The following is a 14,202-nucleotide window of genomic DNA, read 5'->3' on the forward strand; positions in this document are numbered from 1 at the left end:
TTTTTTATTAATTACACAAATAATGATCTAAAATGTATAATGTATTTTATTGTTCAGGAACTGGAACTTGCTCCTCCAGAAATTGGATTTGAACGTTCAAGAATGGAAGATCTTTTAAAAAGAAGATTCTTCTATGATCAGTCGTTTTCTATTTATGGAGGTAATTATGTTTCTGAACATTATATAGTTAAAATATTAAGTAGTAATTGTAGAAAGTAGTAAGCATTTTAAAATTTTAATTATCTTTACATGTTTTTTATTTTAAATATATTAGCAATAAAGCTATTTTTGCAGTTTATCATTGTCATGGATACAAATCATAAAATTATTCCCAAATTTACAGTTTGTTTAAAATATAAGGTATAGTATGATTTCAGCAGTTCTCAACCTTTAAAAAGAGATACAACTTTTTTCTTGATAAAAAAATTTTGTGCTCCTCATACTTTTCATGAAAGCATATGATTTACAATTTTCTTAAGATAAATTTTATTTATTAGAATATAGTTAATAACTTTATTATAATAAAGTTAAGATTTTCTTAGTTTTTTTTTTTTTTTTGATAATATAAAATTATATATCAAGCAAAACAAAAGTAAAATAGGATACAGAGATACAAACTAAGAAATGAAATCAAATTTTGATGATGTAGTAACTACATTGTAGTCATAATTAGAATGATATTTTTTCTTTGTTCCTCCTGGAAAGTGTCTTATGACCACAGTTTCATTACCACTGGTTTAATATAATTACTTTGGGACTTCTCCATAGTGATATTATGTAACTAATTCAGTTAATGGAAATATTGATTTTATTGACTTTGACATTAAAAGAACATGTTAAACAATTAAAAAATATATAGCTTGTTCAATGTTGTTTGCTTGCTGGTTTTTGGAGTACTATTTTAAAAGCAACTAGCATTTAATTGAAGTAATAAATCTCAGAAATTTGAATCATGTAATGCAAACACATAATGATTAAAATAATTAACATTTAATGCATTAATTAAGAATGGTGGTGATTTTTGCATGTTATCAGCTACATGTTAAGGCTGATGATGTGAAAGGGCAGTTTGAAAATGTGATAACTATAACCAAAGCATTGATTATAAGAAGCAAAATTTTATTTTAACATGTATATTTTGGGAGTTCTAATTCTAATAACATCAGATGGCTGATAACAACATCCCTGATTATAATGAGCAGATTCTACTATATTTTTGTTTGAAAAATAGCATAGGATAGAAATGACAATCACTGAGTACTCGTTATAAATGCAAATACTACACTAACAGTAACTAAAAACCAGCAAAAGAAAGTGTTTGCTGGATTATTGTGAATTGTTTTGCTTGGTTTTGGTTACTAATAATGAAGTACAGTAGAGTCTCGAAAACTCGGCCTAATGTGGACTGAAGGGTGGCTGAGTTTGTGAAAATGCCGGGTTATCAGGAATGGGGTTAAAAAAAATAAGTATGAGTGTTTCCTCAGAAAATACTGTACTGTACTTGTATGTATTGTTTACTTGAGAATACAACAGGGAATAAACTGTCCAAATACCCTTAAACAAAGGAAAAGTACGTCCTTTATGAAGGCATAGAGCCTTTACTACATGAAAATGAAAATTAATGAATACACTGTGTACAGTAATTTACCTGATAAGACAGACCTCAGAAAAATACTTTGAGGCATAAAGCTGTCTATAATGAAAATTAATTAACTAAAGATTTTTTTTGCTCTGCCAGAGTGTGGCCGAGTTAACCGGACTGCCAGGTTATCGAGTGCTGAGTTTTCAAGACTCTACTGTATTAACATAGGATAGTTTTAGTAACATTTTCATTCACTATTTTTGATGGGACAATAATGCAAATGTGAAATAATACATATGCTAAAAACTAAAACAATTATTTAAAATACTTTATTTAATATATAATTTAATGAAAATAAATTATTTACAAAAAATTGTCTAATTTCACTTTTTTATTAATTATTTGACACTTCAAAATTTAAGAAAAGTTAGTTTCAAGTAAATCTAACAAAAAGTAAACATTATTGAATCAATGAAATATGAAATAATCCTAAATTTTTGATTAAATACATGTTTATTATTTATTATTAGACCCTCCATCCTTTACAAACAACCCAGATGATTTATGGACACAAACAAAAAGTTGGATTTTAACTGGAGTACAACAATGCACCACACAACATTGGGCACAGAAAAAGAAATATTGGATGACAAATAGTACCCTTAAATTAATAGATGAAAGGAAAAAATTATTAACTTCAGCAATTGATCATTGCAGATGAAAAGAAGAAAGAGCTAGACAGAAAAATCAAAAAGTCTTATAAGAAAGACAAAAATGATTATCGACAGTATATGCAATGAAATTGAAGTTCATGCAAATAATAATCAGACTCGTGAACTATATGATAAAGTTAGATATCTAGCAAGAGAGTTGAAACCACACATGTAAATAAATAAAAATGATGAAAATGAAATCATAACTGATGTGGAAGGGATTGCGGATGTCTGGAGGAAGTATTGTGAGAAATTTTATAAAGATATTGGAGAAACAAATAGTGATAATCAACTTCAGAATGGATGGACAGAGAAAGTTGAACCATCTCTTCTTAAATCAGAGATAGATAAAGCTATAAATGCATTAAGAAATCACAAAGCTCCAGGATCTGACAACATAATCTCCGAAATTTTAAAAGCAGTGAGAGAACTGGGTGTTGACATATTTCATAAAATCTGCTCATTAATTTGGAAATCAGATGGCCAGAGGAATGGTGTAAATCAATATTTATAAAAAAAGCTGCACCAACAGACTGTAGTAACTACAGAACTATCAGCATAATTAACCATGCCAGTAAAGTAATGCTCCAAATAATTAGTAATCATTTGAATTCCTTCCTATTACCTGAAATAGTTGAAGAACAGTCAGGGTTTATCCCTGGTAAAGGAACTCATGAACAAATCTTGAATGCTCGACAGATCATTGAAAAAGCCTATGAATTTAATGTCAAAGCTTACCTTTGTTTTGTAGACTATATTAAAGCCTTTGATTGTGTAAAATAGCACAAATTATGGCCTGCTCTCTAGAACATGGGAGTCCCATGCCATCTTAATTCAACGATCAGAAATTTATATGAGAATAACTCTGCAAGAGTAAGGGTTAACAAAACTATGTCTAATACATTTACATCTATAGCTGGTGTAAGACAGCTTCAAATGTAAATGTATTCTTTCTCCTTTACTCTTTAATGGTTATTCTGAAATAATCATGAGAAAGGTATTAGATAACTGGGATGGAGGCATTTCCTTCAGGGTCTGCAAAGTTAACAAACTGAGATACACTGATGATGCACTTATTATAGCATCCAATGAATCAGAACTTGAATATATTATGAAACGTCTTGAAACTGAAAGCAGGAAATATGGATTGCTGATTAATGGAAGTAAAACGAAAGTTATGATAATTGGTCATTCCTTGACACAGACTAAGGAAATTGCAGGCTATAAGGTGGTGAATGAATTTGTTTACCTTGGATCACTTCTTACGAATAAAGAAGGATGCGATAATGAAATTAAATGCAACCTCTAAACTATTTAGAATTTGGAAAGATTCTACAATCACTATTTTTAATAAACTAAAGGTCATAAGAATACTTATTTTTCCAATTGCCACTTATGCCTCAGAAACCTGGACCATGAATGCCACTTCTCAGAAGAAACTTGATTCCTTTGAAATATGGACATATAGAAGAATGCTGAGAATCTCTTGGACAGAGCACTGAACAATTTGCTCCATCCTAAATCAACCGAAAATCACAACACGCCTTACCACTAAAATATACCAATCCTACCTTTGCTTCTTGGGACATATTTCCAGATGCAAAAATGGATTTGAGAAACAAATCCTATAAGGGAAGATCAATGGCAAATGCTCTAGAGGCAGATGTCGGATTAGGTGGGTAGACCGAGTAATGATGATTACAGGACATACAATGTATGAAGCCATTCACATGGCACAACACTGGGAGCAGTGGAAAGATACAATTAAAGCCATCAATTCGTAATATCACCACACCCTTTAAAGGGCATAGGACTGAGAAGAGACATGTTTATTATACAGGTAGCTCTTGGTTTACGCCGCAGTTCCGTTCCTACAAAAGCCGGCGCAAATCGAATCGGCGTAAAACGAACCCGTATTTACAGTAAGGTATAGGGTTAGGTTCCACATAAGTGAAAAATACAGTAATACCCCGAACTTACGCGATAGGTGGGACTGAGCGATAACCGCATAAGTTGAATTTGCGTAAGTCGGGGTATAATTTTGCAATTTGTGTAAAATCCAAGTCGGATGTATGTAAGCTAATAAATGTTCTCATTAATCTTATCTCGTCATTTGATTCGTTCATGGTTACAAGAAATCACCACATAGAGTCTCTCGAGTCTCCGTAGATATAACAAACACAGAAATAAATAACACAAAATAAATTGTAGCTATATGTCGATTCCACGCGACACGTCCGAACATGTAATCTGAACAATAGTGTGGGGGAGTGAGTAATCAAGAGTTGCGTGGCACTCAAACAAAGACGAATCGACGAGATTTGAAAATCACGTAACTCCGGGATTGCGTAAGTCGAGGTATTACTGTACGCAAATAATTTTGTTTATTAATACAATATAATACAAAGTACAAATAAATTTAATTTTTAAAATGTATTTTATCATAAAATAAAGTAAAATGTTTTTATTTAAAAATTTTAGTTTCGAATTTCTTACATTTTTCGGAAAAAAGTATTCATCTTTAATTGTTTACATTTTTGATTTCTTTCATTAAGAATTTCGGAATATGGTCGAATATGATGCTCCTTTTTACATTTGCACTTCACTCCCAACATTGTCTAACTCACAAACTTCATCCGTCAAACTTTCCTTAGTTGAAAGGATATATTAACCCAACGTAGAGCTACAGACGAGCGAAGACACTGATTGGTCGACCACCGGTCGCCGTAGCGCATATATAAGGTCAGTTTGAGCGGGAAAATTCAAGGTGGCTAAGGAGAGATAAATATCGTCTGGCCAACGAGAAGTAGATTTGTCTCACTAACGATAATTTGTGATCGCCGGAAGTGCTATTGCGTCGTAAGGTGTTTTCCTGAATGAACTGATACGGGATACATTCATTGGCGCTATGGATTCGGACGCCATTTATTGGACTATTAAGTTTAATATCTTGACTCGTGGGTACCTAAACGTTTAGTATTTTAATATTAATTTAATGCAAATGTATACATACCCAATAATATTAAACAGAAAAAATAAATATATTTAATAAAAATCTTTGGTTTAACGAATGTACAATGTCGCGGCTCGGTAAATATGTCAACACTGAAATGAAAATCAGTCTAGCATAGGGAAAATCGGGGAATTACACCGCAAAATGGTGAATTGCGCAGCGGCGTTATTGTGAATCGGCGTAAATTGAACCAGCGTAAACCGAGGGCTACCTGTATGTGGTTTGTGAATAAGTCTGAAAACTATTATAAAAATTTTTTACAATTATTATTCTTCTCTCAATTTATCTGATTCTGTTTAATTGGAATCCATTACAAAATTGGTTGAAATCATTTGAGTTAAAATTATTTTATTATAAATGTCTTATCCAATCCAATGCACATCCTATTTTTTTTTTTTTATAATTTACAGTGAAAAGATGTCATGGATTCCAAAATATTAATACTTACACAGCAGTATATTCAAGTTATATATGAGGATTAATACCATTGTCAGATAACCATATAATTTTGTATTTCATAATATTAAAATATAATATTTCTTTAATAATCTTGGCTGTATTTATTTCTTTTCATTCATCCATTTTACAATCAAATGTCTGTTTTCAAATTTCCAGTCAAATTTTCTCAAATATGTTTTAAGTGTTTTCTCTGTTTTGAAAAATAGTTACATGAATAGTGTTAAAAGCAATTGTTTATAGAATTATGCAAAGTATTTATATCTTTAATGGATATATTAGCTGGCATGTACTGTACAATGTTATAAGTATGTAAAGCAATATTACTAAAAGAATTAGTAAATATATAATGTACTATTTTTATCAAAAATGCTGGACATAGACACCTTACATGAGTATGATGTGATATTTCTTCTTGTTGCTAACATTCTTGATTTTTATTGTCACATTGAATTCAATTTATATTTAACATATTTTTATGGCATTTTCTGAGTGTCTAAAACAGAAAGGAAGTATTGTTAAAATTGTTGCTAAATAAAAAATATCATAGTAAATAATCAAAATGTTGACTAAGTTCTAAAACTAAAATATTGGAGAAAATGACAAATAGCCATGACTAGAAAATTGATAATGAAGTATTAATTTTAAAAACTTGAATTATTCTAAATAACTTTTTAGTATTAAGATGAACATAATGTTTTGATAAATTTATGTAATCTTCTGAAATAGTTAAATGAATATTTGAATTTAATTTGAAAATTTGTTAGAACTGCTTGATTATCCAATCAGTTTGAACCGTCTGAGGTGAATAACTGAACACACAAACCAAATAAAGTGTTGTATACGGTTGCTTTTTACAAGTAATATATCAACAAATTGACTTTATATTTAATTTGAATTAAATATTAAATTAAATAATTATAATCATCATAAATGAATTTTCAAAATTCATTTATGATGATTATAACTTCCATCTATCTTTATCCAATTATTTTGTTTTGATTTGGGTTTGTAGTTTTCTCTTAACAGTTCTATCAGAAAAAAGCATTATTTTATATTACTTTGCTTTTATTGATTGATAAATTGAAAATTTGAAACCAAAAATATTTATTTTGAAATATACAATTGCTTTAAACTGTTTGTTCTCATATATTTTCATGCTTTCATGGCTAGCATTGTTATGTTTAAAACAGATAAAAGATTCTACAAATTTAAAATACAGAAAAACTGTTATAAATAAATATAAACACACATATTCACATTTAAAAAAAAATATTTTATGACAATTTTAATTAATAACACAANATAGGTCACGTGATTGAAAGCTTTTATGGCAAGGGGTTTTACACCCGTTTTTACAGTAGTGGAGTCTCGGCTTTACCTGGGAAACAAAGACTACAGAACAGACTCATATTGTTGAGATTACATATTACAAAAATTCACATTTAAAAAAAAATATTTTATGACAATTTTAATTAATAACACAATGACACAATTGATATTTTGAAATTTACATTATCAGCTTATAATGATGATTACATCTTATTATAGAAAGAAGATAAAATGCAGAAAAATTTCTATTTAACAAAAATCTTTTATATTAATAAGACGAGATTACTACCTCCATACAACAACAAATATAGTTCTACTAAAATATAAAAATAACAACAAACAGGTGCATATAGAACAAAACAATACATAAATATCACAAGGATAAAATCAACACATTAAAAAATATATATAAGCAAGCATGAAAAACATAGGTAAAATGTAATAAGGGATTAATAAGAACAGTATAAAAAAAATACATTAAAAGAAATATTGAGTGTCATGTGTCTTAATATATGACAGTGAGTAATGATCTTTTACACATGTATGTAAATAATTGTAAATAAAAATTGCTATAAATGTAATCAAATATATAATTATTTGTTTAAAATCTTTCAGGTGTTGCAGGTCAATATGATTTTGGTCCAATGGGTTGTGCTATGAAAAGCAATATGTTAAATCTTTGGAGAAACCATTTTGTTTTAGAAGAACAAATGCTGGAAGTTGATTGCAGTATTCTGACACCTGAACCTGTTCTCAAGTAAGGTTTCACTAATTAATTACCAAACATTTAGTAATAATTATTGAATTATAATTAAGCTATTTAATTAATTAAATTTAAAAAGTTTCATTGATAACAAAAAAAATTAAATTTAATTCAACATTTATTTCAGTAGATTTTTTTCAGCATATAACTTGTAATTTTTAAATAATGTGAGAAATTGTTTCTTACGTTATCTCACATTTTCATTATTTCTTATATATTTTAAAATTATATGAGACAAGAAGTATTTCGTTAATATAATGTTATTAAATAATAACTTTCAACTATTGTGCAAATATAAAAAAGAAATAATGATGAAATGTTTAAATACAGTATCAGGTGTTTTGTGCTATAACTTAGTTAAATTAAAGTTAAGTAATGGAAGTCTAAATTAGATGAAGTTATTTAGTTACATTAATTAAAGTTTAACCAAATTTTATCCTGGTATTTAGACATTTGGTTATTAAAAATTTAGCTCAGTTATTATATTATCACAGCATAATTAGTATCAGACAGCTTTCTCAAAAGTAGTAACAAAGTATATTTAATGAATTAAAGAAACAAATAAACATGACATTAGCTAAACATTTTAAATACAAAACACACAGAGATTGCTCTCTGCAAATTCCTGGATGGGAATTATTCTAAGAGTGCTTTCTCCATTTGAACAGTTTTTAAACAATCTGCATCCTCTCATTGGATAAGGGTCCACCAGTAGCTGATTGGATAAATCACTGAACACTGATAGTTGTTCATGGGTTTGTGTCTTGCAAATGGGCTGGCCATGTTGAATTTTCTGGGTTTTCTTTGTGTTATTAACACCTAAACATGGGCCAATTTCCCATAAAGGACCATCCTGGGAGGAATTTTCCTTTCAGCAGATCGTCTGTGTCGTGTTTTCATAACCAAATAAACTAAACCTCTCATTGGATAAGGTCTGGATAATAAAAATCTGCTTTATGGCAATATATAAGCAAATTTAATTTTATAATAACAAATTATTTTATATCTAACTGACTGACATAGTTCTGTTACATTTAAATTTTGACAAATGTGGTAGAAAGGCCATCAGATGTACAATACATGTTATATTCAAGTTCTGAGCTATTGATATTGAAACTTATTAATTTCTTTACTAGTTTTTCAAAGAAAACTTGAAGTGTGTGTGTATATATATATATACACACACTANACATTTAAATTTTGACAAATGTGGTAGAAAGGCCATCAGATGTACAATACATGTTATATTCAAGTTCTGAGCTATTGATATTGAAACTTATTAATTTCTTTACTAGTTTTTCAAAGAAAACTTGAAGTGTGTGTGTATATATATATATATATAATAAATTTTATAGATTAGTCAGTTATACACTTTGACCCAAAAACATGAATTCATAATTGACTAATCTATAAAATTTATTTTTAAGGTTCTAGAAGAAACTGTGACATTGGAAGCTGGTATAAGTTATTTGATCTTTTATTTATTCATACAAAGAAAATTAATGACATAACATCTAGGAAATCTACCTATAAAAATGAATTCAGTTATAAACATTGAACAATTTTGTTCTAGAATTGTCATGGTCCTATGGAAATATGATGCTCCATTATATTGAATCAAGAACTGCTGCTGAAAAAAATCTTTAATTTATCTGCTGCAGTGACAGAGCTATAAGATCAGATTTCTTAAGTTTACATTGATGATTTTAACAATTGATAAAAACTACATGATATGATACAGATTACATATTGAATATCCTTAGATAAATTTGAGTTTTCTTTTGTTTTCAAGTTGCTTCATGTTTTTTGTATCTAATTTTTTTAAAAATAAAGTTGTTACTCTTTCAAATATTTTCAATATTCTTGTGCATTTTACTTAAGTATATTTTTACTTAATAATTTTTACAATAAAATCTAATAACAAAGCCAGAACTGATAACTTATAAATTAATACCATTCACACTTTTCCAGCAAAGGGTTTATTCAGCAACTGAATGAACAGATGCTTTCAGTTTATTTTAAAAACCTTCCCACGTTTAGCTATGAAATAACTAACTGAACCTGGGACAGATTTATAAAATAGACTGAATGTTTGTTCATTTATTTACTGAATAAACCATTTGCTGTAAAAGTAGGAATGGTATTGATTTATAAATTTTCACAATAATCAGTATTGTAAGAAAACTTTATTAAATTAGAAAATACTAATATTTTAATATAATTTGCTTTTTGATGCCATGACATTTATGAAGTAATTTTAAGTACAAAATTGTAATTCTGTTTCTGTAAAAGAATTTTTATTCAATAATTTATAAAATTAATTATATAACTATTTTTTGAATTTAAAGAACAGTAATTTATATACTACAAATTGTTTTATTTTTTTATTTATTTTAATACAGGAATTATTCTTTATTGGAAAATATTTTATTTACAGGGCTTCTGGACATGTAGATAGATTTGCTGATTTAATGGTTAAAGATTTAAAGAATGGTGAATGTTTTAGATTAGATCATTTAATTAAAGGTATGATTTTTGTCATATAATACTAATTTAATTATTTAGAACAGGGGTGTCCAGCCCGCGGGCCGCATGCGGCCCAAGGCAAGTTCCAATGCGGCCCAATAAACGTATAAACAAAACCGACAAATGTTTTAATTTTTTTATTATTTATTTATTCCAACGGTATAAACTCAAAAATGAAATTTTACAAAGTCGTAAACCTTTATTCACATTTTATTTTTGAGTGAAAAAGAAATATTTTCAAATATTTGGAGATGTGTGAATGAGAAAGGATTACTAAATAAAGCTGGAGTTGTGACTCAAAGAATTATAGACCCAAATTTGGGAAAAGGAGGGAAAGGTGAGAAAGGACAAAAGATAAAAAGTGAGAAAGGTTAAATAGATCTTCTGTTATGCAAATATTGACCCTTAATTTTCCAACCTTTCTCACTTTATCTTTTCTCCTTTCTCTCCTTTCCCCGCATTTGGGTCTATAATATTTTGAGTCACAACTCCAGCTTTATTTAGTATTTCTTCCAACGTTGCAAGATTTGGCTACATTGCGCCAAATGTGACTACTTTTTTTGTTTGACGTAGAAATTATCATTTGGGCATTGGCTACTTCTTGGGCTATATATTATTTATAAATATGTTAGTTGAATAAAAATGCACTTTAAAATGGTGTTTTGTCGCTTTTTATTAATTAGAGACTCAAATATAACAAATATTTGTGTTTTTCAAATAAATTTCCATTTGTCTCTTTTATAATAAATGAATTTATCTATTTCTAAGTATAAATTGAAAGTATCTGTAGAAGTAATTTTTTAAAATATCCTTTTTTGTGATAAAGATTTAATACTTATTATTATAATCTAGATGTGTTAATCCTTAAATATACTTGTATATTGGGCCACAAGTATATATTATACATACTTGTGGCTCAAAACTCCTTGACTTCTTCCAATGCGGCCCAGAGAAACAAAAAGGTTGGACACCCCTGATTTAGAATTTTAAGTTATCATATAAAATGGTTTTAAATTGAAATTTTTAGAATTTAATCTCTGGTAAATCCATACTTACAAAATCATTTTACATTCAAATTATGTATATATTACATATTATGTAGGACAAATGTCCTACATAATATATTTGATATAATCATTTATTTGCTAAATGATCACTGTTTGTTTAGTAATAAAGAAAATAAAATAATATAAAATTATTACATTAAATGCTTTGAATATGCACTTTTATCATTAGATATAAAGAAAATTTAAGTTTTATGTAATGATCTTGTTGTATAAACATCATTTCAGCTCATCTAGAAAAGTTAATGTCGGATAAAAAAATATCACCAGAAAAAAAATCTGAATGTGAAGATATTGTTGTAAAGGTATGATGTAAGTTTTTATTTAGAATCTATAAGAATCATTTAATTAAAATTTTGTTTTTATTTAGCATTTGTAATATAATAATACAAGTAATAAATAATAAAATATAAAATAATCACAAAAACACTAACAATAATTAATTATATGCTGGAAAATGTTCTAGAATCTATGTTTACGTTAACGTAGATAGAGCAGTTTTAATGCTCTTAATCGGTGCATATTACAGAGAGAGAACATTTTTTACTTGTTCTGTGCAACAAATTCCAAGATTTTCACATGGTGGTTGGCATTTTTTGACTGATTACCATACTTTCCCTCTGTTATAAATAACAGAGCCAGGAAAGTAAAAATTTATTAATCTTTTTAAAAATTTAATGTAAAAAATATATAAATTTTAACATTTTAATCATAATCACTAAAAATGTAGTATTTGTATTTAAAAGTATACAGTATTTAAAAAAAATACTAGTTATTATGATTGATGTATATTAAAGGAAAAAATATATTTTATTTTATTCAAAGTTCTTAGTTTTTTGACATCTTTACATCTTCACATGAATTGTTTGAGAGTTGTCAGCAGACAGTGATTTGATAGAAATAATTTTTTATACATAACTCAAAAACTTAAATTAATCCATGATCATATGCAATTATAATGTAGTGATTTTTTTACTTATTTTTCATACATAATTACATTGCATATAATTGCCATATCTCAAATTTGATGATTTTTGAAAATCCTGTAATATGTTTTTTTTGCATGTGCCAAATTTCAATGCACATGCTGTTTAATTTTTAAGATATTGTTTTGTTTACAGATCAGTATGAGGAAGTTTTTGAAACTTTGCAGTAGTGTGTGCTAATGTGAAGAGAGTTAAGCTGGAAATAAATGATAGCAGGCTGAGATATTTCTCAGAAGGACCAGAAAATGATTTATATATTTTTTTGAGCACATAATAAAGTTGCAAAAACATTTAAATTGTTGATTGTCATAATGCCTGAGGCTCTTACAGACTCCCAGACTTTCTTGGTATTCGAGGCCACAAATTTTGTCACACACAGTTGAACATCAACTTGCCATGTCTACTCTTGTGCCTGTTGTGAGAGACCTCCATGACATCATTTTTGATGATGTCAGGTTAACAAAAATAATGTTGGATGAAAAATCACACATTATGCATGTGATCATATGACAATGAAGAAAAATTATAATGATCACACTTGTAATGTAGCATTACACATATGTGATCATGCTGTCTTACATATGTTATTGCCTTTTCATCTGAGTTTTTCTTTAATATTTGTTATTGTCAGCCTTTAGAAATTTCATCATCTTTCTTTAAAGAGTTAAAATTTTTTGAGCTGTAAAATGGATCTTAAAGTTGAAGAGCTTTTGGTTTTGATCTCCCATATAAGTGTGACTGAAGGGTCGGCACCTCCTCAATGCCTTGTCAGGATGACACCATCACGTCTCGGTGGACATGGAAATCTAACTAGTTCACACGAGCGGTCACGTAACGGAGCGATCAAATTCTGGATGGAGGGAGTGAGAGATAGCGCACCGGAAGTGAGTCTTTCATAGACTAGATTAACATAACAACCGTTTAATGGAAAACGCTAGGACATACATATCTTACAATATGTCGATAGATTCGATAGTAAGGTTTAAATGACCGTTCTTGAGAAAGAGAGCTTACAATAGTTCGCATGGCGATAAATACCTGGAGTTTGGTTGATTCTTGGATTGCTGATAATTGATAATCAAGTTCTTGACTTAATCCCAAGTTTTGGTGATGACGTTTATTCAAGTTCCTTTGGCACTTAATAAATCCTGTTGCAATTAATTCCAATAGGAGGCACTTAATAAGTTCTGTTGCAATTTATCCAAATAGGAGGCACGAAAAAAGTTTGGTTGCGATCTGACAACTTCTATCCAGAGGAACGGCAGCGACTGTGTCAAAAATCTGTTTGTAGCTATATTCATTTGACAACTTTGCAATAATAGGTCAGAAGGTTATGTGAAAGCGTCTTTTTGCGACTGAGAACTTGCTGAGTGATTAACTCCCAGGTGTGAAATTTGATACTTACTTGATAAAATAATAATGTTAACGATTTAGGTCAGGCTGTAGGTTAATAAACACGGCTGAGTCTCACATAAGCAACCAACAATCTCCTGTTGTTTTTCTTTGAAATAAAGTTGCTTCTTATTTTATTGTACTTGTCAGAATACAAACCAGATGAGCAATATATCACTGGTACAATATAACTGATATTTATCCAGAAGCAAAACATATACATACTGTTAGTAAACATATGTAATTCTAAGTTTACTAATGGTATGTTAATGTTTATCTTGTATTAATACCAAAAGACTTACTAAGACAACTTATCTTTATTGCAATATAAAGTGTATTCTCATTTCCTTTAGTACATCAACTGCTATTTGTTTT

The 14,202-nt window shown here is 28.7% G+C and overlaps 1 protein-coding gene across 1 annotated transcript in view; it reads left to right on the forward strand.

Annotated features, from left to right (window-relative positions):
• LOC111624553 (glycine--tRNA ligase-like) overlaps positions 1-14,202 on the forward strand; it is a 50,904-nt gene that overhangs the window by 16,737 nt on the left and 19,965 nt on the right. The window contains exons 3-6 of the mRNA XM_023367426.1: positions 58-160; positions 7,712-7,853; positions 10,297-10,385; positions 11,678-11,754. Coding sequence (XP_023223194.1) covers positions 58-160; positions 7,712-7,853; positions 10,297-10,385; positions 11,678-11,754 — 411 coding nt within the window. The remainder of the gene's footprint in view (positions 1-57; positions 161-7,711; positions 7,854-10,296; positions 10,386-11,677; positions 11,755-14,202) is intronic.

Source organism: Centruroides sculpturatus, unplaced genomic scaffold (assembly GCF_000671375.1).
Source record: "Centruroides sculpturatus isolate CEXI.00-Female unplaced genomic scaffold, Cexi_2.0 scaffold15, whole genome shotgun sequence".
In the NCBI taxonomy this organism is placed as follows: domain Eukaryota; kingdom Metazoa; phylum Arthropoda; class Arachnida; order Scorpiones; family Buthidae; genus Centruroides; species Centruroides sculpturatus.